The sequence below is a fragment of the Melanotaenia boesemani genome, chromosome 4, assembly GCF_017639745.1.
Source record: "Melanotaenia boesemani isolate fMelBoe1 chromosome 4, fMelBoe1.pri, whole genome shotgun sequence".
Taxonomy (NCBI): domain Eukaryota; kingdom Metazoa; phylum Chordata; class Actinopteri; order Atheriniformes; family Melanotaeniidae; genus Melanotaenia; species Melanotaenia boesemani.
This window is the reverse complement of record NC_055685.1, coordinates 14,155,735-14,183,149: the sequence shown is the minus strand read 5'-3', so window position 1 is coordinate 14,183,149 and position 27,415 is coordinate 14,155,735. Positions and strand designations below refer to the sequence as shown.

General features: G+C 35.6%; 1 protein-coding gene across 1 annotated transcript in view; it reads right to left on the bottom strand.

The window, feature by feature from the left end:
- Nucleotides 1-26,562, bottom strand: part of LOC121638586 (uncharacterized threonine-rich GPI-anchored glycoprotein PJ4664.02-like) — a 28,281-nt gene extending 1,719 nt beyond the window's left edge. Inside the window, exons 1-49 of the mRNA XM_041983447.1 lie at nt 26,439-26,562; nt 24,989-25,040; nt 24,779-24,820; nt 23,118-23,207; nt 22,877-23,029; nt 22,031-22,075; nt 21,741-21,824; nt 20,260-21,261; nt 18,860-18,919; nt 18,548-18,631; nt 17,841-17,900; nt 17,528-17,611; nt 16,821-16,880; nt 16,508-16,591; nt 15,802-15,861; nt 15,494-15,577; nt 14,870-14,929; nt 14,560-14,664; nt 14,053-14,300; nt 13,609-13,673; nt 13,188-13,333; nt 12,956-13,024; nt 11,858-11,908; nt 11,121-11,648; nt 10,687-10,922; nt 10,428-10,492; nt 10,004-10,158; nt 9,853-9,888; nt 8,958-9,620; nt 8,503-8,759; nt 8,244-8,308; nt 7,820-7,974; nt 7,668-7,703; nt 6,515-7,435; nt 6,060-6,316; nt 5,801-5,865; nt 5,377-5,531; nt 5,225-5,260; nt 4,393-4,992; nt 3,962-4,194; nt 3,703-3,767; nt 3,279-3,433; nt 3,128-3,163; nt 2,781-2,897; nt 2,580-2,735; nt 2,240-2,403; nt 1,465-1,529; nt 1,224-1,369; nt 803-1,125 (exon numbers count right to left, since the gene is read on the bottom strand). Coding sequence (XP_041839381.1) covers nt 803-1,125; nt 1,224-1,369; nt 1,465-1,529; nt 2,240-2,403; nt 2,580-2,735; nt 2,781-2,897; nt 3,128-3,163; nt 3,279-3,433; nt 3,703-3,767; nt 3,962-4,194; nt 4,393-4,992; nt 5,225-5,260; nt 5,377-5,531; nt 5,801-5,865; nt 6,060-6,316; nt 6,515-7,435; nt 7,668-7,703; nt 7,820-7,974; nt 8,244-8,308; nt 8,503-8,759; nt 8,958-9,620; nt 9,853-9,888; nt 10,004-10,158; nt 10,428-10,492; nt 10,687-10,922; nt 11,121-11,648; nt 11,858-11,908; nt 12,956-13,024; nt 13,188-13,333; nt 13,609-13,673; nt 14,053-14,300; nt 14,560-14,664; nt 14,870-14,929; nt 15,494-15,577; nt 15,802-15,861; nt 16,508-16,591; nt 16,821-16,880; nt 17,528-17,611; nt 17,841-17,900; nt 18,548-18,631; nt 18,860-18,919; nt 20,260-21,261; nt 21,741-21,824; nt 22,031-22,075; nt 22,877-23,029; nt 23,118-23,207; nt 24,779-24,820; nt 24,989-25,022 — 8,460 coding nt within the window. The 5' untranslated portion in view covers nt 25,023-25,040; nt 26,439-26,562. The remainder of the gene's footprint in view (nt 1-802; nt 1,126-1,223; nt 1,370-1,464; nt 1,530-2,239; nt 2,404-2,579; nt 2,736-2,780; nt 2,898-3,127; nt 3,164-3,278; nt 3,434-3,702; nt 3,768-3,961; nt 4,195-4,392; nt 4,993-5,224; nt 5,261-5,376; nt 5,532-5,800; nt 5,866-6,059; nt 6,317-6,514; nt 7,436-7,667; nt 7,704-7,819; nt 7,975-8,243; nt 8,309-8,502; nt 8,760-8,957; nt 9,621-9,852; nt 9,889-10,003; nt 10,159-10,427; nt 10,493-10,686; nt 10,923-11,120; nt 11,649-11,857; nt 11,909-12,955; nt 13,025-13,187; nt 13,334-13,608; nt 13,674-14,052; nt 14,301-14,559; nt 14,665-14,869; nt 14,930-15,493; nt 15,578-15,801; nt 15,862-16,507; nt 16,592-16,820; nt 16,881-17,527; nt 17,612-17,840; nt 17,901-18,547; nt 18,632-18,859; nt 18,920-20,259; nt 21,262-21,740; nt 21,825-22,030; nt 22,076-22,876; nt 23,030-23,117; nt 23,208-24,778; nt 24,821-24,988; nt 25,041-26,438) is intronic.
- Nucleotides 26,563-27,415: the final 853 nt, after the last annotated feature.

Sequence of the window (27,415 nt, the reverse complement as noted above, 5' to 3'; positions counted from 1 at the left end):
TTTATCTGCATTCATTGACAACCCCAATTCCAAAAGGTTCAGATGCTGTGTAACAAGTAAAAGGATATAATGTGTACGAATTTTATAAGCTAGTGTGCATTTAGCAGTAGAACATTTTTTAATTAAAAATGAATATGATGAAAGCAACACATTTTTAAAAAGTTAGGGCAGGCAACAAAAGGCTTAAAAAATAAGTGGTGTCAAAAAGAAACAGCTTGAGGAACATGTTGCGGAATGAAAAAGAATTAGCACCTTAGAGAGGTAGTCTCTCTAAGAAGTTTCACAAAGGTTCAGCACTCTGCATATACTGCATTTAAAAAAATGGAAATCAATGCATGTGCTAAAAGAATACTTCATTATGCAGGTAAACACAGTTCATGATATATGTGTGTGTCATCCACAAATGCAGAAGACTGTCATATAAAGAAGAAACCATTTGTGAACAGGATCTAGAAACACTGTCATCGTCTACAGTCCAAAACAAATTTTGATTGGATATCTTGATTGTTATCAGTATCATTTCCAAAGCCTGTATTGGTATGGTGGTCCATTAGTGCCTATTAGACTAGAAACTTCTGGGAAAGCATTTTCAATGCTGCAATCTTTATACAACTTTTAAAGCTACTTATTCACGTGTCTTATTCATTAAAATTTAGACAAACCCATGCAAATCAGCATGTCTTATCACTTATGGCAGCAGGACTGTATGGTAGAAGAGGTTACACTGGCTTTCAGTTTCAGTACATTTCAGTTTATTTGTTTTGAACTGTTTTAATGCAGATCACATTTGCTAACATCTTACCTCTGTGATCACTGTTAAAGCTAGGCTCTTGAAAGCTGCTGAGGATGAGTCGGAGAGATCTGATGTAAATAGTCGTTTAAGACGAAACCTAAGGCGAAGGATTCCTTCAGTGGATGATGGAGGATTTGTTGATGGTGTGCTCACGGTAGTTCCAGTAGTAGTTGTTGTAGTAGCTGTGGTAGCTACTGAAGCATTAGTGGCTGCTGAAGCATTAGTGGCTGCTGAAGCATTAGTGGCTGCTGAAGCAGTACTAATCACTGAAGTTGCAGCAGTGGATGTCACTGGAGTTTCAGTAGAGTTAGTTGCCGGAGTTGTTGTTGTGGCTGCAGTAGAAGTAGTGGGATATTTAATCAGTATAGTTCTATAATAGGAATCTAATTGAGAGATTAATAAACAAACTAAATTTTATCTTTATACTTACTTGCATTGACACTGCCTGCTATAATATTAAGTGAGGTTGAATTGCTGGTAAGTGCAGTGCTGAGTTCTGCAGTTGCATTGCTTTGTGATGGAACTGAGCTGTTGTCTTGGAAGACAAGAGTCATGTCTGTAACAACTGATCCACTCCTGCAATGAGAAAGAAATTAAGATAGGAAATGCAGGTCATTTTAGGTGAAGTAATCAGGACATCTTGAAAAAGTAAATAACTAGGTTATACGCACCTGAATGTATTAACAATGGAGCGAAGGAAACGATTTCCGAAAATTCTTCTACACACTATGTTTACCTGAAAAACATAATGTAGGTGTGAAATAAATGGCTTTCCACAAATGTACTTTTTTTTTCTTTTCTTCTTTTTTTTTCAATCTGCTGTATTTGGTTTGTTCACAAACAATTTTACAAAATCATTGAAGACCTTTAGGAATTTACTTCTAAAACACTGGTGAATTTTTTGCTTCTTGACAGTGACAACCAAGAAGAGTAATTACAGACAAATTATTGTATTTTCAATTATACTGTATTTGTTAGCTTCTCACAGCGATCAGTTTCCAGAAATATTTTAATGTCACTGACATGATTATGGTATAAAATTGAAACCATATGTGTTTGTCTTTTCATACACACAATGTTGTGGATTATGGAAGCTGGAAATGAGGAATTGGGACCCAAATGCTTGATAGAAATATCAGAGGCAGATGACGGTAGTGTAAAGGTTTCATTAGACAACAGAAGTAAGTGTGACAATTAGTTACTGGCAGCAGGGAGTAGGAAGTATATATACAGAATTAACAACGGGACAAAACACCACAAAATAAAACAGAAAACAAGACAGAACTTAAAGAAGACAAGACTACAGTAGAACCATAAAATAAAGAACAAGAACAAAAACCCAAAGATTACGATACAGCATATATTTTTTGCAAAGTAAACTTAATTAAATCAGAACGAAATATTATTTAGAGCGATCTATTAGATTATATTCTATAAACATCTTACCTCACTGATGACTTTTGCAGCCAAACTTTGAAATTCATTTGAGGTTTTATTTGAGAGAGCTGATGTAAATGTTTGGTTGAGACTAAATGTAAGACCCAGGGTTCCCTCACTGGCCAAAGGTGGATTTGTAGATGCAGTGGTGGTTGCAGGAGTCGCTGTTGTTGCTGGCAAAATTGGGGGACAAATAAATAAATAAGGAATAATATGAACATTTAATTTAACATTTTTCAAGTTTACAAATGACAGCTCCTAAATGTCAATATCGAAAAATAAAAAATAAAATGCACTAAGTAAAACTATCTTGCACTCAAGTAATGGTTTACAAGAGACACTCGTTTACCTGGTGAGGAAATAGTGGACATTGTTTGTGGTGATGTGACAGAGAGTGGCTGTGATGTCATGACTGATGACGATGCCACACTGACTGGTGATGATGTTACACTGACTGATGGAGAAGTTGTATTGAGTGGTGGTGATGTCATGGTGACTGGTGGAGTAGTTGCATTTAGTGGTGGTGATGATGTTACACTGAGTGGTGGAGATGTTGTATTGAGTGGTGGTGATGTCATGGTGACTGGTGATAATGATACACTGAGTGGTGGTGAGGTAGTGATGACTACTGGTGACATTGTGTTGAGTGTTGATGAGGATGGGTTAACTGGTGGTGCAATTATTTTGGTTAGTTAGACAAAAACACATTCCGAGCAACAAATTAATGTCACTAATATCAGATTGTTGTGTTTCTTAATATGCTATATTCAGCAAAGTTAGGGATAAACATTTCTTACAGTCCTGTAAATACATTATGTATAAGAGGCAATGAAACTACATAACCGGGAGAAACAATAAAATAAAAAATGTAATGATGTGGTTGTATCATGATATTACCTGTTGTGGAAGGTGCATCTGTGGTTGTATTAATTGCTGCCAAAACAAAGTTGAATTATTAAAGTAGACATTTTATCTTTCGGTCTAGTAATTAAATTTGCATTGTTCATTGTATTTCATAGTAAAAGTAAACAGATAAATCAATTCATACTTGATGCAACAACAGTTGATGTATTCAGTGGGAGGGTGAAATTGGTAGAGTTGGATGATGCTGCCTCCACCAGAGCAGATGCTGCATCATTGGTCGGTGGAACTGAGCTGGAGTTGCTGAAAACCAGCTCAGCATCTACCACAACTGAACCTGATCTGTAAAAGGAATTCTTTTTACAGTCATTATTTCTTTCATGTCAAACTTACTGCAAATAAAATAACAATATAAAGTGTGTTTTATACTGAAAATATCCTGAATTCAACAAATGAGCAATTAAACTAAAAAAAAATTCATATTTTTGATAAGTGAGCATTTTTTACATAAACACATGGCTCTGAGATGTTTAATTAAAGGTGCATTACAAATAATCTGAGAAGTTTGATACCATCTTAATAATTATAGTCTGTTTTATAATGTCATGTACCTGAAAGCTCTGATCAGTGATCTCAGGAAACGTCTCCCAAATCTTGCTGTATAGATTCGATCAAGCTAGAAAAAAATTTAATTGACGAGAAGTTAAGTAATATTTGTGATTAAGGAAGTACAGTGAGAGAGAACTCCTGCAACAACACAATGTTATCCTGCTATAATAATGCCTTGTTACAAAGTTGCTTAGAGTAAAAAAAAACATTAATTTCATCTGACACAGAAACTGTGATAATAAGAAATGTAATTATACTTACTACATTTGTTATGGTTTGTGCCAAACTTGTGAATGCAGAGGAGGAAGGGTTTAATAGATCCGAAGTAAAGTTTTGCTTCAAGCTAAATCCCAGACTGAGCTTTGAATCTGCTGGTGCAGCAGCTGTAGTAGTAGTAGTAGTAGTAGCAGTAGTAGTAGTAGTAGTAGTAGTAGTGGTGGGAGTAGTAGTTGCTGGTGGTGTTGAAGTTACTGTCTGAGCTGATGTTCCATTTGCTGGTGGAGAGATAACATTGTATGAAAGTAAATACCAACAAGTCTCATATTTGACAGGTTTATATGTGTATGTAGTCCAGCTAAGGATGAAAGGCTTTCGTTCTGATTTTATCTACATATTTATTTGGTTTAATTTATCAACTGCATAACATCAACTGTCACTAAGACATTAGCCTCTAACATTAAATGATCTTTTACCTGGAGGGAGCGTGGTGGACACTGGTGGTACAGAGGTTACACTGACTAGTGTTGAAGTTGTGCTCGGTAGTGGTGAGGTTGTGCCGACTGGTGGAGAAGTTGCATTTACTGGTGGTGATGTCATGGTGAGTGGTGGTGAGGTTATGTTTACTGGTGGTGGGGATGCAGTAACTGGTGAAGAAGTTGCATTTACTGGTGGTGATGATGTCACACTGACTGGTGGAGAAGTTGTATTGAGTGGGGGTGATGTCATGGTGACTGGTGGAGTAGTTGCATTTAGTGGTGGTGATGATGTTACACTGACTGATGGAGAAGTTGTATTGAGTGGTGGTGATGTCATGGTGACTGGTGGAGAAGTTGTATTGAGTGGTGGTGAAGTCACGCTGATTGCTGGTGAGGTTATGTTCACTGGTGGTGGGGATGCAGTAACTGGTGAAGATGTTTCATTTAGTGGTGGTGATGATGTCACACTGACTGGTGGAGAAGTTGTATTGAGTGGTGGTGATGTCATGGTGACTGGTGATGATGATAAACTGAGTGGTGGTGAGGTAGTGATGATTACTGGTGACATTGTGTTGAGTGTTGATGAGGATGGGTTAACTGGTGGTGCAATTATTTTGGTTAGTTAGACAAACAAACACATTCCGAGCAACAAATTAATGTCACTAATATCAGATTGTTGTGTTTCTTAATATGCCGTGTTCAGCAAAGTTAGGGATAAACATTTCTTACAGTCCTGTAAATACATTATGTATAAGAGGCAATGAAACTACATAACCGGGAGAAACAATAAAATAAAAAATGTAATGATGTGGTTGTATCATGATATTACCTGTTGTGGAAGGTGCATCTGTGGTTGTATTAATTGCTGCCAAAACAAAAGTTGAATTGTTAAAGTAGACATTTTATCTTTCAGTCTAGTAATTAAATTTGCATTGTTCATTGTATTTCATAGTAAAAGTAAACAGATAAATCAATTCATACTTGATGCAACAACAGTTGATGTATTCAGTGGGAGGGTGAAATTGGTAGAGTTGGATGCTGCTGCCTCCACCAGAGCAGATGCTGCATCATTTGAGGGTGGTACTGAGCTGGAGTTGCTGAATACCAGCTCAGCATCTACCACAACTGAACCTGATCTGTAAAAGGAATTCTTTTTATAGTCATTATTTCTTTCATGTCAAACTTACTGCAAATAAAATAACAAAATAAAGATGGTGTTATAATTAAAATATCCTGAATTAAAAAAATGAGCAATTAAACTAAAAAAACATTCATATTTTTGATAAGTGAGCATTTTTTACATAAACACATGGCTCTGAGATGTTTAAATAAAGGTACATTACAAATAATCTGAGAAGTTTGATACCATCTTAATAATTATTGTCTGTTTTAAAATGTCATGTACCTGAAAGCTCTGATCAGTGATCTCAGGAAACGTCTCCCAAATCTTGCTTTATAGATTTGATCAAGCTAGAAAAAAATTTAATTGACGAGAAGTTAAGTAATATTTGTGATTAAGGAAGTACAGTGTGAGAGAACTCCTGCAACAACACAATGTTATCCTGCTATAATAATGCCTTGTTACAAAGTTGCTTAGAGTAAAAAAAAACATTAATTTCATCTGACACAGAAACTGTGATAATAAGAAATGTAATTATACTTACTGCATTTGTTATGGTTTGTGCCAAACTTGTGAATGCAGAGGAGGAAGGGTTTGATAGTTCCGAAGTAAAGGGTTGCGTCAAGCTAAATCCCAGACTGAGCTTTGAATCTGCTGGTGCAGCAGTTGTAGTAGTAGTAGTAGTAGTTGTAGTAGTAGTAGTAGTAGTAGTAGCAGTAGTAGTAGTAGTAGTAGTAGTAGTGGTGGGAGTAGTAGTTGCTGGTGGTGTTGAAGTTACTGGCTGAGCTGATGTTCCATTTGCTGGTGGAGAGATAACATTGTATGAAAGTAAATACCAACAAGTCTCATATTTGACAGGTTTATATGTGTATATAGTCCAGCTAAGGATGAAAGGCTTTGGTTCTGATTTTATCTACATATTTATTTGGTTTAATTTATCAGCTGCATAACATCAACTGTTACTAATACATTAGCCTCTAACATTAAATGATCTTTTACCTGGAGGGAGCGTGGTGGACACTGGTGGTACAGAGGTTACACTGATTAGTGGTGAAGTTGTGCTCGGTAGTGGTGAGGTTGTGCCGACTGGTGGAGAAGTTGCATTTAGTGGTGGTGAAGTCACAGTGACTGCTGGTGAGGTTATGTTCACTGGTGGTGAAGACACTGTAACTGGTGAAGAAGTTGCATTTACTGGTGGTGATGCCATGGTGAGTGGCGGAGAAGTTGCATTTAGTGGTGGTGAAGTCACAGTGACTGGTGGTGAGGTTATGTTCACTGGTGGTGGGGATGCAGTAACTGGTGAAGAAGTTGCATTTACTGGTAGTGATGATGTTACACTGACTGATGGAGAAGTTGTATTGAGTGGTGGTGATGTCATGGTGACTGGTGGAGTAGTTGCATTTAGTGGTGGTGATGATGTTACACTGAGTGGTGGTGAAGTCACGCTGATTGCTGGTGAGGTTATGTTCACTGGTGGTGGGGATGCAGTAACTGGTGAAGAAGTTGCATTTACTGGTGGTGATGATGTCACACTGACTGGTGGAGAAGTTGTATTGAGTGGGGGTGATGTCATGGTGACTGGTGGAGTAGTTGCATTTAGTGGTGGTGATGATGTTACACTGACTGATGGAGAAGTTGTATTGAGTGGTGGTGATGTCATGGTGACTGGTGGAGAAGTTGTATTGAGTGGTGGTGAAGTCACGCTGATTGCTGGTGAGGTTATGTTCACTGGTGGTGGGGATGCAGTAACTGGTGAAGATGTTTCATTTAGTGGTGGTGATGATGTCACACTGACTGGTGGAGAAGTTGTATTGAGTGGTGGTGATGTCATGGTGACTGGTGATGATGATAAACTGAGTGGTGGTGAGGTAGTGATGATTACTGGTGACATTGTGTTGAGTGTTGATGAGGATGGGTTAACTGGTGGTGCAATTATTTTGGTTAGTTAGACAAACAAACACATTCCGAGCAACAAATTAATGTCACTAATATCAGATTGTTGTGTTTCTTAATATGCCGTGTTCAGCAAAGTTAGGGATAAACATTTCTTACAGTCCTGTAAATACATTATGTATAAGAGGCAATGAAACTACATAACCGGGAGAAACAATAAAATAAAAAATGTAATGATGTGGTTGTATCATGATATTACCTGTTGTGGAAGGTGCATCTGTGGTTGTATTAATTGCTGCCAAAACAAAAGTTGAATTGTTAAAGTAGACATTTTATCTTTCAGTCTAGTAATTAAATTTGCATTGTTCATTGTATTTCATAGTAAAAGTAAACAGATAAATCAATTCATACTTGATGCAACAACAGTTGATGTATTCAGTGGGAGGGTGAAATTGGTAGAGTTGGATGCTGCTGCCTCCACCAGAGCAGATGCTGCATCATTTGAGGGTGGTACTGAGCTGGAGTTGCTGAATACCAGCTCAGCATCTACCACAACTGAACCTGATCTGTAAAAGGAATTCTTTTTATAGTCATTATTTCTTTCATGTCAAACTTACTGCAAATAAAATAACAAAATAAAGATGGTGTTATAATTAAAATATCCTGAATTAAAAAAATGAGCAATTAAACTAAAAAAACATTCATATTTTTGATAAGTGAGCATTTTTTACATAAACACATGGCTCTGAGATGTTTAAATAAAGGTACATTACAAATAATCTGAGAAGTTTGATACCATCTTAATAATTATTGTCTGTTTTAAAATGTCATGTACCTGAAAGCTCTGATCAGTGATCTCAGGAAACGTCTCCCAAATCTTGCTTTATAGATTTGATCAAGCTAGAAAAAAATTTAATTGACGAGAAGTTAAGTAATATTTGTGATTAAGGAAGTACAGTGTGAGAGAACTCCTGCAACAACACAATGTTATCCTGCTATAATAATGCCTTGTTACAAAGTTGCTTAGAGTAAAAAAAAACATTAATTTCATCTGACACAGAAACTGTGATAATAAGAAATGTAATTATACTTACTGCATTTGTTATGGTTTGTGCCAAACTTGTGAATGCAGAGGAGGAAGGGTTTGATAGTTCCGAAGTAAAGGGTTGCGTCAAGCTAAATCCCAGACTGAGCTTTGAATCTGCTGGTGCAGCAGTTGTAGTAGTAGTAGTAGTAGTTGTAGTAGTAGTAGTAGTAGTAGTAGCAGTAGTAGTAGTAGTAGTAGTAGTAGTGGTGGGAGTAGTAGTTGCTGGTGGTGTTGAAGTTACTGGCTGAGCTGATGTTCCATTTGCTGGTGGAGAGATAACATTGTATGAAAGTAAATACCAACAAGTCTCATATTTGACAGGTTTATATGTGTATATAGTCCAGCTAAGGATGAAAGGCTTTGGTTCTGATTTTATCTACATATTTATTTGGTTTAATTTATCAGCTGCATAACATCAACTGTTACTAATACATTAGCCTCTAACATTAAATGATCTTTTACCTGGAGGGAGCGTGGTGGACACTGGTGGTACAGAGGTTACACTGATTAGTGGTGAAGTTGTGCTCGGTAGTGGTGAGGTTGTGCCGACTGGTGGAGAAGTTGCATTTAGTGGTGGTGAAGTCACAGTGACTGCTGGTGAGGTTATGTTCACTGGTGGTGAAGACACTGTAACTGGTGAAGAAGTTGCATTTACTGGTGGTGATGCCATGGTGAGTGGCGGAGAAGTTGCATTTAGTGGTGGTGAAGTCACAGTGACTGGTGGTGAGGTTATGTTCACTGGTGGTGGGGATGCAGTAACTGGTGAAGAAGTTGCATTTACTGGTAGTGATGATGTTACACTGACTGATGGAGAAGTTGTATTGAGTGGTGGTGATGTCATGGTGACTGGTGGAGTAGTTGCATTTAGTGGTGGTGATGATGTTACACTGAGTGGTGGTGAAGTCACGCTGATTGCTGGTGAGGTTATGTTCACTGGTGGTGGGGATGCAGTAACTGGTGAAGATGTTTCATTTAGTGGTGGTGATGATGTCACACTGACTGGTGGAGAAGTTGTATTGAGTGGTGGTGATGTCATGGTGACTGGTGATGATGATAAACTGAGTGGTGGTGAGGAAGTGATGATTACTGGTGACATTGTGTTGAGTGTTGATGAGGATGGGTTAACTGGTGGTGCAATTATTTTGGTTAGTTAGACAAACAAACACATTCCGAGCAACAAATTAATGTCACTAATATCAGATTGTTGTGTTTCTTAATATGCCGTGTTCAGCAAAGTTAGGGATAAACATTTCTTACAGTCCTGTAAATACATTATGTATAAGAGGCAATGAAACTACATAACCTGGAGAAACAATAAAATAAAAAATGCAATGATGTGGTTGTATCATGATATTACCTGTTGTGGAAGGTGCATCTGTGGTTGTATTAATTGCTGCCAAAACAAAGTTGAATTGTTAAAGTAGACATTTTATCTTTCAGTCTAGTAATTAAATTTGCATTGTTCATTGTATTTCATAGTAAAAGTAAACAGATAAATCAATTCATACTTGATGCAACAACAGTTGATGGATTCAGTGGGAGGGTGAAATTGGTAGAGTTGGATGCTGCTGCCTCCACCAGAGCAGATGCTGCATCATTGGAGGGTGGTACTGAGCTGGAGTTGCTGAATACCAGCTCAGCATCTACCACAACTGAACCTGGTCTGTAAAAGGAATTCTTTTTATAGTTATTATGTCTTTCATGTCAAACTTACTGCAAATAAAATAACAATATAAAGTGTGTTTTATACTGAAAATATCCTGAATTCAAAAAATGAGCAATTAAACTAAAAAAAATTCATATTTTTGATAAGTGAGCATTTTTTTACATAAACACATGGCTCTGAGATGTTTAATTAAAGGTACATTACAAATAATCTGAGAAGTTTGATACCATCTTAATAATTATTGTCTTTTTTAAAATGTCATGTACCTGAAAGCTCTGATCAGTGATCTCAGGAAACGTCTCCCAAATCTTGCTTTATAGATTTGATCAAGCTAGAAAAAAAATTAATTGACGAGAAGTTAAGTAATATTTGTGATTAAGGAAGTACAGTGTGAGAGAACTCCTGCAACAACACAATGTTATCCTGCTATAATAATGCCTTGTTACAAAGTTGCTTAGAGTAAAAAAAAACATTAATTTCATCTGACACAGAAACTGTGATAATAAGAAATGTAATTATACTTACTACATTTGTTATGGTTTGTGCCAAACTTGTGAATGCAGTGGAGGAAGGGTTTGATAGATCTGAAGTAAAGTTTTGCTTCAAGCTAAATCCCAGACTGAGCTTTGAATCTGCTGGTGCAGCAGTTGTAGTAGTAGTAGTAGTAGTAGTAGCAGTAGTAGTAGTAGTAGTAGTAGTAGTGGTGGGAGTAGTAGTTGCTGGTGGTGTTGAAGTTACTGGCTGAGCTGATGTTCCATTTGCTGGTGGAGAGATAACATTGTATGAAAGTAAATACCAACAAGTCTCATATTTGACAGGTTTATATGTGTATGTAGTCCAGCTAAGGATGAAAGGCTTTCGTTCTGATTTTATCTACATATTTATTTGGTTTAATTTATCAACTGCATAACATCAACTGTCACTAATACATTAGCCTCTAACATTAAATGATCTTTTACCTGGAGGGAGCGTGGTGGACACTGGTGGTACAGAGGTTACACTGACTAGTGGTGAAGTTGTACTCGGTAGTGGTGAGGTTGTGCCGACTGGTGGAGAAGTTGCATTTAGTGGTGGTGAAGTCACAGTGATTGCTGGTGAGGTTATGTTCGCTGGTGGTGATGACACTGTAACTGGTGAAGAAGTTGCATTTACTGGTGGTGATGTCATGGTGAGTGGCAGAGAAGTTGCATTGAGTGGTGGTGAAGTCACAATGACTGGTGGTGAGGTTATGTTCACTGGTGGTGGGGATGCAGTAACTGGTGAAGATGTTTCATTTAGTGGTGTTGAAGTCATGCTGACTGGTGAAGTTGTATTCAGCGCTGGTGAAGTTACACTGATTGAAGGTGAGGATGTTCCATTGAGTGGTGGTGATGTCATGGTGACTGGTGGAGAAGTTGCATTGTGTGGTGATGCGGTTGTGTTGAGTTGTGGTGATGTAATGATGACTTCAGGTGAAGTTGCATTGAGCATTGGTGATGTTGTGCTAACTGGTGATGGAATTATTTTGGTTAATTGAGCAAAATATTTGCTTAACCACAGCTATTATATTTTTTGAGAACTGATCGTTATCTGTCTCAGCAGTTTGAATTCAGTCTGAATATTCCATGTACACCACAACAGCTGTTAAACATACCCTAGTGTTAGTCTATTATGTAAACAAGGTATAACAAACAAAATATAAATGTCATGAAATTACCTGGCGACACAGTTGAAAACACTAATGTAGGTGAAATTGTTGTATCAACTCCTGTTAAATAAAATAAGATTGTTAAAGTAGTTGCATTAGTCTAATACATAATACTGCTTACTTTATCTCATAGTGAAGACCAATGATGATAAAAAAAATGTCAGGAATGAAAAAGAAACCAAAACACATCATACTTTGTGCAACAATGCTTGCTGCATTCGCTGATAGGTTGAAATTGGAGCTGGAAGTGGCATTTAATATTGAATATTAATACTTAATATTAGCAAGTTTCAAGTTTTACAGTTGCATTTTATATACTGCAGCTAGGGATGAGACACGTCTTAGTGCTGATATTATAGACACATTAATTTTGTTTAGTTTATCTACTGTGTAACATTAAATCACTCATGACAGACACCACGTTTTCTTTTACCTGAAGGGGTTATGGTAAACATCACTGGTACAGAAGTGACATTGAATGCTGGTGAGGTTGCATTGAATGATGATGAAGTTATAGTGACAGCTGAAAAGGTCATGTTGGCTGATGGTGAGGATGCAGTAACTGGTGATGATGTTTCATTTAGTGGTGGTGATGTCATGCTGACTGGTGAGGAAGTTGCATTAAGTGGTGGTGATGTCATGCTGACTGGTGAGGAAGTTGCATTAAGAGGTGGTGAAGTTGAAATGACTGGTGAAGTGTCATTGAGTAGTTGTGATGTCATGGGGACTGTTGGTGAAGTTGCATTTAGACTGACTGGTGGTGAAGTCATAATAACTTCCGGTGAAGTTGTGTTTAGAGTTGGTGATGTTGGGTTAACTGGTGATAGAATTATTTTGGTTAATTTGTTCATTTAAAAGGAATATTTCTGTAAAATATTGAATTTCTTTACATGTAGAATAAAACATGCCCTACAGTCATGTTAGTCCATTATTTGTAGGAGGTAATAATAGTATTTCCTCAAGTAAACAAGATTAAAAAAAATTATATTATGCTGTGTGTCATATTATCTGGCACCTGATATGGCCTCTAAAAGATTACTACACAAATTTATAATAAAAAAAATGTAATAACTTGTCTTCATATATATATATATATTTTTTTTTTACCTGGTATGGATGTTGTGCTTACAAAAGTCGAAGAAGCAACTGTGACTGGGACCTCAGGCGTCTGCACGACTGAAAATTATAGCCACATTTTTTTTATTAAAAATTGAGTTACATTTAAAAAACAGAAATGATAATAATAATAATAATAATAATAATAATAATAATAATAATAATAATAATAATAATATGTAATCAGGCATGAAATAAAAATAAAATAAAATAACAGACTTACTGGCAACAACAGATGATGTGTTGACACGCAGGGAAAAGTTGCTCGTCTTAACAGCCTCTACCAAAGTATTAGCAGCTGAAGAGGCGTTTGGCATTGTCGCTACTTGGTTGAAGATCAGCTCAACATCCGCCACAACAGATCCGCTCCTGAAAAATAGATTTTTTTCATTAATTATTAATACTACTGGATAACTTATTTCACTATTGTCAAATATTGTCAGTGCAGTTAAATTAGAACTGAATTAGGATGAAATTGATATCTGAAAAAAAAATTCTAATGAAATGCTGAAAAACTTAAATTTGTGGTCTAATGTTTAAAATATTTTTGAAATGAATGAATCAATGTCTGGCAAAACAGTATCAAATAATACACTCAAAGTAAAATAAATAAATAAATAATAAAAACATGTAAGAGTGCATACTTGAAGCTTCTGACGATGGTGCGATTGAAGGCATCTCCAAATTTTTTTGAGTAGACTTCATTTAGCTGTGGACAAATATTTTAAAAAGAAATGTATAAAGAAAGAATTATATGAGCAGAAGTATTGCATCTGCAATTCAAATTTGCTGTGTGTGTATGTGTCACACAAGACATGTATGTTTGTATAAACATATACATTTTGATTCAGTTTCATAAATCCTTTATGGAGACCCCACGAAAAATACTTTTGTAATAATTTTCAATTGGAGATAATAAGTAACACTAGTAAAATCAGAAACAATAAGTAGCATGAGAGCTGAAGAACACATTAAAATTAGAAAATGTTACGTAATAGGTAATTGAACAGCATAGTAACACATAACAAAAACAAACCAAGTAAGTTGTAAAATAGTGGTTAAAGCTTTATAAAAGAAATAAAACTCACTGCACTGGTGACTTTGGTTTCCAGTTCCTTAAACTGTGGTGATGTAGTGTTTGCTAACTCTGGTTCAAAAGTTTGTTCCATCTTAAATCCCATTTTGACAATAGGCTCTGGTGGTGGGGCACGTGTTGTTGTTGTGGTTGTAGTTGGAGTTGTGGTTGTAGTTGGAGTCGTGGTTGTAGTTGGAGTAGTTATAATGCCAGTAGACGGGATTAATGAAGAAGCTGCTGTTTGAGTCACTGCTGTTGAACCTGAATTATGTAATAACACAGATAAAAAAAGATTAATTGTAAAAGTAAAATCTTCTACAGATATTTTTTGTTTGGTTTCAGAACAGAGCTGCACAGAGGCTATTAAATACAGTCAAATAGGTAAAACCTTGTCTTGTTTTGTTTTTTTTTGTGTGTGTGTGTGGGGGGAGGGTGTGTGTGTGTGTGTGTGTGTGTGTGTGTAATTAATTGTGGAATTTAACAAAAAACAAAAAGTGTATCCAATTGGTTTCATTTTTACCTGGTGGTGTCATTGTTGAGACAGCTGGTGGTGTTATGTCAACCAGTGGAGATGTCATGTTCAGTAGTGGAGAAGTTGCATTGTGTAGTGATGGAGTTGAGTTCACTGTTGATAAGATCGCATTCCCAAGTAAAAAAGTTGGTATAAATGGCAATAAAGTTTATACAATGTTGATTAAAAAGAAAATAAATAAATAACTCATTCAACGACATGTTATCCTGTAGTTTTGAACAAACTGTATATTAAATAGGGTTGAAAAACTAATTGAACTTAAATAATAAGGATAGTGGCAAAGTTTATGGATGATTACCTGGCCTTGCTGTAAATGGTGGTGGGGTGGTCATGTTTTCTGGAGATGGATGTGTATTATCTAAAAGAAAAATAATGAAAAAAATAAATGAACACATTTATACACCTGACACACCCCTCAAACTCTGACTCCCATTGATCCCTCCCCAACAACATTACTTAGATAAACCAGAGCAGGTTCTACTAAATGTTAAAAAAGAAAAAGGTAACTTACTTATGGATCTCCAAAAGCATTATCTTTAGAAGATGATAATAGTATTTCCTCAAGTAAACAAGGTTAAAATATTATACAATGCTGGTGTCTTATTTCCTGACACATGTTATGGCCCCTAAAAGGATTACTATACAAATTTATAATTAAAATATGTAGTTGCTGCTCTTTTAGTCACAGCTGTTGAACTTGAATTACCTAAAAGTAGTAACACATAAATATGACAAGATTATTTGTTTGAGTAAAATTTACTGTATTTATAATTTTTTGTTTGGTTGGTTTCAGAACAGTACTGCACAAAGGCTATCAAATACAATCAAATAGGAAAAGAGCTTGTCTTATAAGAGAGATTTTGGAGTTAATTATGAAATTTAACAAAAAACAAAAAGTGTATCCAATTGGTTTCATTTTTACCTGGTGGTGATGTTAGGCCAACCAGTGGAGACGTCATGTTCAGTAGTGGAGAAGTTGCATTGTGTAGTGATGAAGTTGGGTTCACTGTTGGTGAGATTGTGTTCCCAAGGAACAAAGTTGGTGTAAATGCCAATAAAGTTTAGACATACGATGTTGATAAAAGAAACAATCATACAATCAAAAAAAGAAAAAAAACTCCTATGACGTGTTATTCTGTGGTTTGTCAATTAACGTACTGTACAGTTAAAATTGTTGAATAATCAATTGGACTATAAATAACGATAGTGGCAAAGCTTATGCAAGATTACCTGGCACTGAAGTAACTGGTGGTGGGCTGGTCGTGTTTTGTGGAGATGAAGTTGTATTATCTGAAAGAGAAACAATGGAAAAATAATCAATATGAACACATATATATGTGTGCATTCGTATTGATGTCATTTTGCGATTTAGATAAATATGTTTTTCAGACCAGTTACCCCCACTGTCCATGCATCACCTGACACATCCCTCAAACTCTGACTCCCATTGATCCCTCCCCAACAACATTACTTAGATAAACCAGAGCAGGTTCTACTAAATGTTAAAAAAGAAAAAGGTAACTTACTTATGGATCTCCAAAAGCATTATCTTTAGAAGATGATAATAGTATTTCCTCAAGTAAACAAGGTTAAAATATTATACAATGCTGGTGTCTTATTTCCTGACACATGTTATGGCCCCTAAAAGGATTACTATACAAATTTATAATTAAAATATGTAGTTGCTGCTCTTTTAGTCACAGCTGTTGAACTTGAATTACCTAAAAGTAGTAACACATAAATATGACAAGATTATTTGTTTGAGTAAAATTTACTGTATTTATAATTTTTTGTTTGGTTGGTTTCAGAACAGTACTGCACAAAGGCTATCAAATACAATCAAATAGGAAAAGAGCTTGTCTTATAAGAGAGATTTTGGAGTTAATTATGAAATTTAACAAAAACAAAAAGTGTATCCAATTGGTTTCATTTTTACCTGGTGGTGATGTTAGGCCAACCAGTGGAGGCGTCATGTTCAGTAGTGGAGAAGTTGCATTGTGTAGTGATGAAGTTGGGTTCACTGTTGGTGAGATTGTGTTCCCAAGGAACAAAGTTGGTGTAAATGCCAAAAAAGTTTAGACATACGATGTTGATAAAAGAAACAATCATACAATCAAAAAAAGAAAAAAAAAACAACTCCTATGACGTGTTATTCTGTGGTTTGTCAATTAACGTACTGTACAGTTAAAATTGTTGAATAATCAATTGGACTATAAATAACGATAGTGGCAAAGCTTATGCAAGATTACCTGGCACTGAAGTAACTGGTGGTGGGCTGGTCGTGTTTTGTGGAGATGAAGTTGTATTATCTGAAAGAGAAACAATGGAAAAATAATCAATATGAACACATATATATGTGTGCATTCGTATTGATGTCATTTTGCGATTTAGATAAATATGTTTTTCAGACCAGTTACCCCCACTGTCCATGCATCACCTGACACATCCCTCAAACTCTGACTCCCATTGATCCCTCCCCAACAACATTACTTAGATAAACCAGAGCAGGTTCTACTAAATGTTAAAAAAGAAAAAGGTAACTTACTTATGGATCTCCAAAAGCATTATCTTTAGAAGATGATAATAGTATTTCCTCAAGTAAACAAGGTTAAAATATTATACAATGCTGGTGTCTTATTTCCTGACACATGTTATGGCCCCTAAAAGGATTACTATACAAATTTATAATTAAAATATGTAGTTGCTGCTCTTTTAGTCACAGCTGTTGAACTTGAATTACCTAAAAGTAGTAACACATAAATATGACAAGATTATTTGTTTGAGTAAAATTTACTGTATTTATAATTTTTTGTTTGGTTGGTTTCAGAACAGTACTGCACAAAGGCTATCAAATACAATCAAATAGGAAAAGAGCTTGTCTTATAAGAGAGATTTTGGAGTTAATTATGAAATTTAACAAAAAACAAAAAGTGTATCCAATTGGTTTCATTTTTACCTGGTGGTGATGTTAGGCCAACCAGTGGAGGCGTCATGTTCAGTAGTGGAGAAGTTGCATTGTGTAGTGATGAAGTTGGGTTCACTGTTGGTGAGATTGTGTTCCCAAGGAACAAAGTTGGTGTAAATGCCAATAAAGTTTAGACATACGATGTTGATAAAAGAAACAATCATACAATCAAAAAAAGAAAAAAAAAACAACTCCTATGACGTGTTATTCTGTGGTTTGTCAATTAACGTACTGTACAGTTAAAATTGTTGAATAATCAATTGGACTATAAATAACGATAGTGGCAAAGCTTATGCAAGATTACCTGGCACTGAAGTAACTGGTGGTGGGCTGGTCGTGTTTTGTGGAGATGAAGTTGTATTATCTGAAAGAGAAACAATGGAAAAATAATCAATATGAACACATATATATGTGTGCATTCGTATTGATGTCATTTTGCGATTTAGATAAATATGTTTTTCAGACCAGTTACCCCCACTGTCCATGCATCACCTGACACATCCCTCAAACTCTGACTCCCATTGATCCCTCCCCAACAACATTACTTAGATAAACCAGAGCAGGTTCTACTAAATGTTAAAAAAGAAAAAGGTAACTTACTTATGGATCTCCAAAAGCATTATCTTTAGAAGATGATAATAGTATTTCCTCAAGTAAACAAGGTTAAAATATTATACAATGCTGGTGTCTTATTTCCTGACACATGTTATGGCCCCTAAAAGGATTACTATACAAATTTATAATTAAAATATGTAGTTGCTGCTCTTTTAGTCACAGCTGTTGAACTTGAATTACCTAAAAGTAGTAACACATAAATATGACAAGATTATTTGTTTGAGTAAAATTTACTGTATTTATAATTTTTTGTTTGGTTGGTTTCAGAACAGTACTGCACAAAGGCTATCAAATACAATCAAATAGGAAAAGAGCTTGTCTTATAAGAGAGATTTTGGAGTTAATTATGAAATTTAACAAAAATCAAAAAGTGTATCCAATTGGTTTCATTTTTACCTGGTGGTGATGTTAGGCCAACCAGTGGAGGCGTCATGTTCAGTAGTGGAGAAGTTGCATTGTGTAGTGATGAAGTTGGGTTCACTGTTGGTGAGATTGTGTTCCCAAGGAACAAAGTTGGTGTAAATGCCAATAAAGTTTAGACATACGATGTTGATAAAAGAAACAATCATACAATCAAAAAAGAAAAAAAAAACAACTCCTATGATGTGTTATTCTGTGGTTTGTCAATTAACGTACTGTACAGGTAAAATTGTTGAATAATCAATTTGACTATAAATAACGATAGTGGCAAAGCTTATGCAAGATTACCTGGCACTGAAGTAACTGGTGGTGGGCTGGTCGTGTTTTGTGGAGATGAAGTTGTATTATCTGAAAGAGAAACAATGGAAAAATAATCAATATGAACACATATATATGTGTGCATTCGTATTGATGTCATTTTGCGATTTAGATAAATATGTTTTTCAGACCAGTTACCCCCACTGTCCATGCATCCCCTGACACACCCCTCAAACTCTGACCGCCATTGATCCCTCCCCAGCAACAATACTTAGATAAACCAGAGCAGGTTTTACTAAATGTTAAAAAAGAAAAAGGTAGCTTACTTAAAAGAAAAGATATGAGTCAATATTGAATGTCAGTGAGCTTCAGGTCTTTAAGATACAATATATTAAACCCAGGCAAAAACTCGTCATGTAAATGATTACAGGCACTTCAGAAATCACTGTCGATGAGCACATTTGTTGAGTTTTCCATAAATGTGAATTGAAGCTGTGTCAGTCATAGAAGAACAAGTCATGTCTGAACATGATCTAAAACATTTGCTACTTCTCAGGACCAAAGCTTGTTTAAAATTACCTGAGAAAGAGTGGAAAACTATTTTTTGATCAAAATTAAAATCCTTAGAAAGCCTGAACAATGCAGCCTCAGAATTATAAAAGAGAAGGACCTTTCTGCATCTCATTAGTGCTTAGCTAAAAAAAACTGCTTTTCTATTAATCTAAGGGTGTCAATAGCACTGGAAACGTCCCTTCTGTCTTCAAGGACCTCATGTACCATGGATTGTGTTGCTTTTATTCTGAAAAATGGCCAAAACTGGGAAAGTATGTACACCCAGACACTTTCATATCTATGAATCTATTGAATGCGCGTTCCTGCATACATCTCAACTGACTAGAAATGGTGCGCAGTTGCACATATCACATGGACTGTCTTTTCTCTTTACTCTAAGGCAGGGATCACTAATTCTTGTCCTCAAGGGCTGGTGCCCTAAAGATATTGAATGTTTCCCTACTGCAACACAACTGATCCTAATAAAATGGATCTCCAAAAGCTTATTGTCAAGTTCTGCACAAGTTAATGACCCCTTTTTTTAACAGATGTGTTGCTGCTGGGAAAACATCCAATACCTGCAGGACACCAGCCTCAAAGACCAGAGTTGGTGATCCCTGCCTGAAGAGTTCCTAACTCTTTCACGGTGTTAATTATGTGAATGTTGAGCTACAGTATGTAGAGCAGATCACATTTCATTTCTTTTCTAAAAGTGCTGATTTATCTCCTCATCAGCATCTCCATCTTAAACCATGGACAATATTCTATTTGCTTTTTTGTCACCAAGAAAAGGGATTGACTAATTTAGAAGTTTCATACCTGTAAAGGAAATCAGAAGAAATCAATTTACATTGCAGATGTTGCTGGAATTCAGTTACCTGGCAATGAGGCTGCAGTTGGGTTTGTCATGTGGACCGCTGGTGAGGTCATTTGGACATGAGGTAAGGTGGCATTAACTGTTAAGTTAAGGTTTGTTGGTGGTGAGGTTGCAATGACTGGTGATGAGGTCATGTTGACTGATGGTGAGGATGCAGTAACTGGTGAAGATGTTTCATTGACTTGTGGTGATGTCATGCTGAATGGTGATGAAGTTGTATTCAGTGCTGGTGACGTTAAACTGATTAGTGGGGGGGTTGTGTTGAATGCTGGTGACGTCATGAGGACTGGTGGTAAAGTTTCATTGAGTGATGGTGACGTCATGAGGACTGGTGGTGCAGATGCATTAAGATGTGGTGATGTCATGCTGACTGGTGAGGAAGTTGCATTAAGAAGTGGTGAGGTAGTAATGATTGGTGAAGTTTCACTGAGTGGTGGTGAAGTCATGAGGACTGGTGGTGAAGTTTCATTGAGTGGTGGTGACGTCATGAGGACTGGTGGTGCAGATGCATTAAGATGTGGTGATGTCATGCTGACTGGTGAGGAAGTTGCATTCAGAAGTGGTGAGGTAGTAATGATTAGTGAAGTTTCACTGAGCGGTGGTGAAGTCATGAGGACTGGTGGTGAAGTTTCATTGAGTGGTGGTGACGTCATGAGGACTGGTGGTGCAGATGCATTAAGATGTGATGCGGTCATGCTGACTGGTGAGGAAGTTGCATTAAGAAGTGGTGAGGTAGTAATGATTGGTGAAGTTTCACTAAGTGGTGGTGAAGTCATGAGGACTGGTGGTGAAGATGCATTAAGATGTGATGAGGTCATGCTGACTGGTGAGGAAGTTGCATTAAGAAGTGGTGAGGTAGTAATGATTGGTGAAGTTTCATTAAGTAGCTGTGATGTCATGGGGACTGTTGGTGAAGTTGCACTTAGTGAAGTAGCACTGACTGGTGGTGAAGTCATTGTAACTTCCGGTGAAGTTGTGTTTAGAGTTGGTGCTGTTGGGTTAACTGGTGATGGAATTATTTTAGTTAATTTGGTGAATTAAATAGAGTATTTATTTTCAAAAAAATGGAATAAAACATGTCCTACAGTCCTGTAAGTCCATTATCTTTAGAAGATGATAATAGTATTTTCCTCAAGTAAACAAGGTTAAAATATTATACAATGCTGGTGTCTTATTACCTGACACATGTTATGGCCCCTAAAAGGATTACTACACAAATTTATAATTAAAATATGTAGCTGCTGCTCTTTTAGTCACAACTGTTGAACTTGAATTACCTAAAAGTAGTAACACATAAATATGACAAGATTATTTGTTTGAGTAAAATTTACTGTATTTATAATTTTTTGTTTGGTTGGTTTCAGAACAGTACTGCACAAAGGCTATCAAATAGGAAAAAACTTGTCTTATAAGAGAGATTTTGGAGCTGATTGTGGAATTTAACAAAAAACAAAAAGTGTATCCAATTGGTTTCATTTTTACCTGGTGGTGATGTTAGGTCAACCAGTGGAGATGTCATGTTCAGTAGTGGAGAAGTTGCATTGTGTAGTGATGAAGTTGGGTTCACTGTTGGTGAGATTGTGTTCCCAAGGAACAAAGTTGGTGTAAATGCTAATAAAGTTCAAACAATGTTGATAAAAGAAACAAGAAAAAAAACAACTCCTATGACATGTTATTCTGTAATTTGTCATTTAATATACTATACAGTTAAAATGGTTAAATAATAAATTGCACTATAAATATTAATAGTTGCAAAGTTTATGCATGATTACCTGGTGGTGGGCTGGTCATGTTTTGTGGAGATGAAGTTGTATTATCTGAAAGCGAAACAATGAAAAAAACAACATAAACACATGTATATGAGAGCGTTCATATTAATGTCATTTTGACTTTTGTGATTTAGATAAATATTTTTTTCAGACCAGTTACCCCCACTGTCCATGCATCCCACCTGAAACACCCCTCAAACTCTGACCCCCAATGGTTCCTCCCCAACATGTCTTAGATAAACCAGAGCAGGTTCTACAAAATGCTAAAAAAAAGAAAAAGGGACTTAAAAGTAAACTTAAGAATCAATGTTGAATGTCAGTGATCTTCAGGTCTTCAAGCTACATTAAACCCAGGCAAAAACTGCAAAGTTAAATGATTACAGGCACTTTCAGAAATCACTGGCGATAAGCACAGTTGTGGTGTTTTCCATAAATGTGGATTGAAGCTGTGTCAGTCATAGAAGAACAAGTCATGTCTGAACATGATCTAAAACATTTGCTACTTCTCAGGACCAAAGCTTGTTTAAAATTAGCTGAGAAAAAGTGGAAAACTATTTTTTGATCAAAATTAAAATCCTTAGAAAGCCTGAACCATCATGTACCATGGATTGTGTTGCTTTCATTCTGAAAAATGGCCAAAAGTAGGATAGTATATACACCCATACATTTTTAGATGCATGAAGCTATTCAGCATGTGTTCCTGCATACCCTTCCTTCATACATCTCAACAATTTTCTATTCTCTTTTCTGTCACAAAGAAAAGTGATTGACTAGTTTAGAAGTTTCATACCTGTAAAGGAAATCAAGAGACATTAAGTTGCATTGCAGATGTTGTTGGAATTCAGTTACCTGGCAAAAGGGCATTGATTGGGGATGTCATGTTGACTGATGGTGAGCTTTCATTCGCTATTGAGGTCATTGATGGTGAGGTTGCATTGACTGTTGATAGGGTACTGTCAACTGATGATGAAGTCGTGTTGATTGGTGATGAGGTTGAATTCCCTGTTAAATAAAAATGAACACTTGATGAGGTTACACATAATTAAATCAGCACTCTTCATGATTTTAACTGTGGGAGAAGTCAGATTACCTAAAATTTCGTTCAGCAGTGATGCAGTTGTATTGTAGGATGTTGGGGTTGCATCACCAGGTGCTGACGTCATGTTGACTGTTGGCTCAACTGTGAATTACAAAATTATTCAGAAAAATTTAGGCTGTGTCAAGAAGTTTTAAAAATATGAAAATTTCAAATGCAAATGCTTGTAAACCCAAGCTGTAGTAATATCTGAAAAAAATGCATTTAATTAAATTTCAGTTCTAAAGTAAAAGTGCCATTTTAAGTACTTTAGCTAACAGCTGCCATTGTTCTCTATAAAAGTCAACAACATGTTATAGTACTTTTGTCAACAGTCTTATTGCATTAACATCAGACTATAAGCCAGGGCATGTTCAGTTAGTGGAAACTGAACATTTCCTGCTCTGAGAGTGTTTGTGTACAGGCGAGGGGCCTACGGCAGCAATTGTTTCAGAAAAAGTAAATCATATGTTCTTTCATGTCAGTCTCCAAAAGTCCCAAATAACACCTGAAAAAGTTGCTAGATGTGCCGCTGGTCACTTTTAGAGGGGTCTGAAAACTCGTTAAATATAGAACTAAAGTCACTAAGTTGGCAAAACTGTGTTAGCCAAGCTCTGATGTGTGCATCAGTATAATCAGTGTACCAAGAAACTGAGCACTTACACATGTTCTGCATTGTTTGGAACACTAACTGCATTTACATTTTTTAACCCATAATTTTTTTGTAATTAATTAATCAAAATGAATGCGTTAAAACTATCTATCTATCTATCTATCTATCTATCTATCTATCTATCTATCTATCTATCTATCTATCTATCTATCTATCTATCTATCTATCTATCTATTTTTTGACAAAAACTAAATTAATAATATCATAACAAAAAAGATCAAATATTTGAGTTTTAGCTAAATGTAAAAAGAAATGCTGACTAATTTTGAATAATTAAAGTCTTATCCTGTATTTACAAACTGGCCTAAAACTTAATCACTTAACTCTCAACATTTATGGTCAAGGAGAAAAGCATTGCATTGTGTAGCTTTAATTGAACACTTTTATTATCAGCATTTGGTAGCAAATATTCTACATAGCTAAATTAGTCTTGATTGGCTTCCCTGCATTATTAGCTCTAAATCCAAAATATACTATAGACACGGGGTTTGAACTGTCTGGCACTAAAGGACTGTATTTTCAGCCTGACTGGCAAGCTGTTTTACCAGTTTCACTTGTTTGCTTGATCATAATTGGCCCCTGGTTGTATGTGTTGTGCACTACAATGCACATGAATGTTGACTGTCTGGTAACAAAGAACTGTAGTTTCAGTTTAGCTTCCAACCTGTTTCATTAGTCATTTGTATCATAACTGGTCTCTGATGACACATACGCATCACTTTAATCTCTATACATTTCATCACATTAATCTCTGTTTAACAGACAAATAGGCTTATGTTTTGACTTAACTGAAACTCATGTCTTTGAGATTTTTTAGGTAAAATTTGCTCTTGCCAAAAGTACAAGCTATATGATTTTTGGAATGAGTTCTATAATAAAGATTTTCTTTTCCTTGGTTTGGTCATCTTTCTCGTTCTTCAAACTATCCCCAGTTATAGGCCAATTCAAACCACAATTTCACCTGTTAGAAAATACGGATTCATGCAGCTTTTGTTTATAATACCTGTTGTTGTGTTATCTTGAGCTGATGTTGTTCCAACCAGCCCTGTGGAGAGAGACACACACACACAGAGAGAGAGAGAGAGAGAGAGAGAGAGAGAGAATTCAATAATTATTTCAGTTTAAAATGTTACTTCTATCTCTCACACTCACTCTCTGACACATGCACACACACACACACCCTTTCAGAGAATCATTCATTCATAGCACTTACCCGCTAAGAGGAGCAAGAATACAAGAGGTTCCATCTTCAGAGAGTCTGCCTCCTATTAATCATACCTCACAGTAAGTACTTTGTTTATTTTATACAAACAAATATATACATTGAAGCTATTCTGTGCTCTTCAAAAGTTTGCTAACAGGTGAGAGAATGATCACTTCCCTGTTTGGTTGAATACGTGTAGGATAAATGTAACTTTCATACTGCTTTTATGCAAATGATAGGGAAATTAAACTTAAGCCAGTGTACTTTTGTTTCATTGTAATTTTTAATCATAAATTTATTTAAACAGAAATAGAAATAAGTCAACTCGGCTTGTTTTTGGCACAATTATTAGACGAGTTCATACATGTCATAAAACTGGTTTCTAACCTTATTGCATGGGTGAATCCCTTATTAACTGATAACAAATTTGTAAAGATAATAAACACAATCTTGGTGAGAAGATCTGAATTACATGTGCCAACATTCCTGAAATACAAGTTTGTGAAACATTTTTTTTTTTTATCTGTAAAGGCAGTGACTTATCTACAGTTGCCTTTCAAGATTCCATCCATAGGTGTATCCACACCCAACTGAAATCAGCCATTTCCCTTACAACTACAAATCAAGAGACATTCATGCCACAATACAGTCCACTAATAAATATATATATTTCGTTTTTTATTTTACTTCTTTTGAGAATTATGTTTCCATAATTCCTTTCTAATAAATTCCAATTATCTTTCCCATGAATATTTTACTCATAACTTATAAAAAATAACTAAATAAATTAAAATAAGTTCATATTAACTATGAACTCTCTGCTTTCAATGAGATTCCTACATCTTTTTTTAAACTGTGAATTCCTTTTATATTTATTTAGATACATATAAGTAGATTTGTCAATTACAACAAATAATTTTGCAAGAGTTACAATCTGAATATAGCACAAAGGTTTCTTGATATTATAATTATTATATTCTGTGGCTGGTGCACCACTGTGCTTGTAGAACAGCCACACCCTGACAAGTCAAGCATCGCAATCCATCTATGTTAAAAGAACAAATCAAGAACATGCCGTATCCTTTACTGTAACAGCATTTGTACGTGAGCACATTAAATTAAATTAATGTTTTGATTTACACTGTCAGTGTTGCAGTATAATCAAGTAAAAAGATCAAAGTTGCATTTGATATAATGCCAGAAAATTGTGAGAGAAAAAAATTGCAATCTTAAATTTTAAGTTTTGGTTCAATTCACTTCAACAAACACTAAAGAAAATGACAGATTCAGATAGAATTTGACCAGTTATAATTGAAAAGAAAAAACAGTTAAAAAAATGATAAACCCCCTTTCCCCAAACATGTTTAAAATAAATTGCTAGATTTAAATAATTTCTTACATCATGTTATAATTCTGCAGTTAATAACAATTATTTAAATATGAAAATTTACTTTCTTACCCCAGTGGGGTCCAACTGTGCAGTAGTTTTCTTAAATTCAAGGGAATAAACAGATCGCACAAGCTGACACTGAGAAGGCAACAGACACCTGTCCTCTTTGAGTCCAGAGATGGAAATGAAGGGCTGTCACTGGCTGGAGTTTTTTAAAAGAGGCAAGAAATTCTTGCTTTTGTAAAGTCTGGCAAAACTTGCTGGACTTGTTTTGTTGAGCATATTTTTTGTGTAAAAAGAATGAAGACTAAACACACATTGAAAGGAGGTGGGGTGGTTACAGTGACGCAGGTTTGAGAAATTAAAATGTTGATGCAGTGTTTTGGGCTTTGAAAGCAGCCTCTATGCTATTTCCGGGCAATAGCTGATGGCATTTAAACTACTGCTGGAGATTTCAGCTATATTAAAATGAGTCGTCTATATATGAGGAATGATTTGGTTTTTCACAACCATATTTCCATAAAATAATCTGCACACCTGTCAGGCAGTCTAGGGTTAGTTGTCCTCACTGAACCTTGCTGCTTGTTTGTTTCATTATCTGTCTGTATTTTCCTGTATTATTTTCATTAAAATCCATTAAATAGATTAATAGGTGAGCCATGTTTACTTTTGATCACCCATTGAACCTAAAAATAGTATGCTGTCTGGTACATGATTAATTTGACATTCACAAAGGATAACTTTGCTTCTGTTTTCACAACCAGATGGTTTTCTAAAAGATATATATATATATATATATATATATATATATATATATATATATATATATATATAAAGTCCTCATCTTTGCAATTCAAAATATCATGTTTTTTTTTTTTTTGTCAAATAGTCAAAACACATTCCAACGTCACAACATATGTACTGGACCATTCTTTGACAAACATGTGAAATGCACAAAGTAAGAAGTATGCTAATGCAACTATTTTTAGAAACATTTTTTAAGGTATTCTTTTTCGAAAAGAATAACAAAATAGCTTTCACGTCAT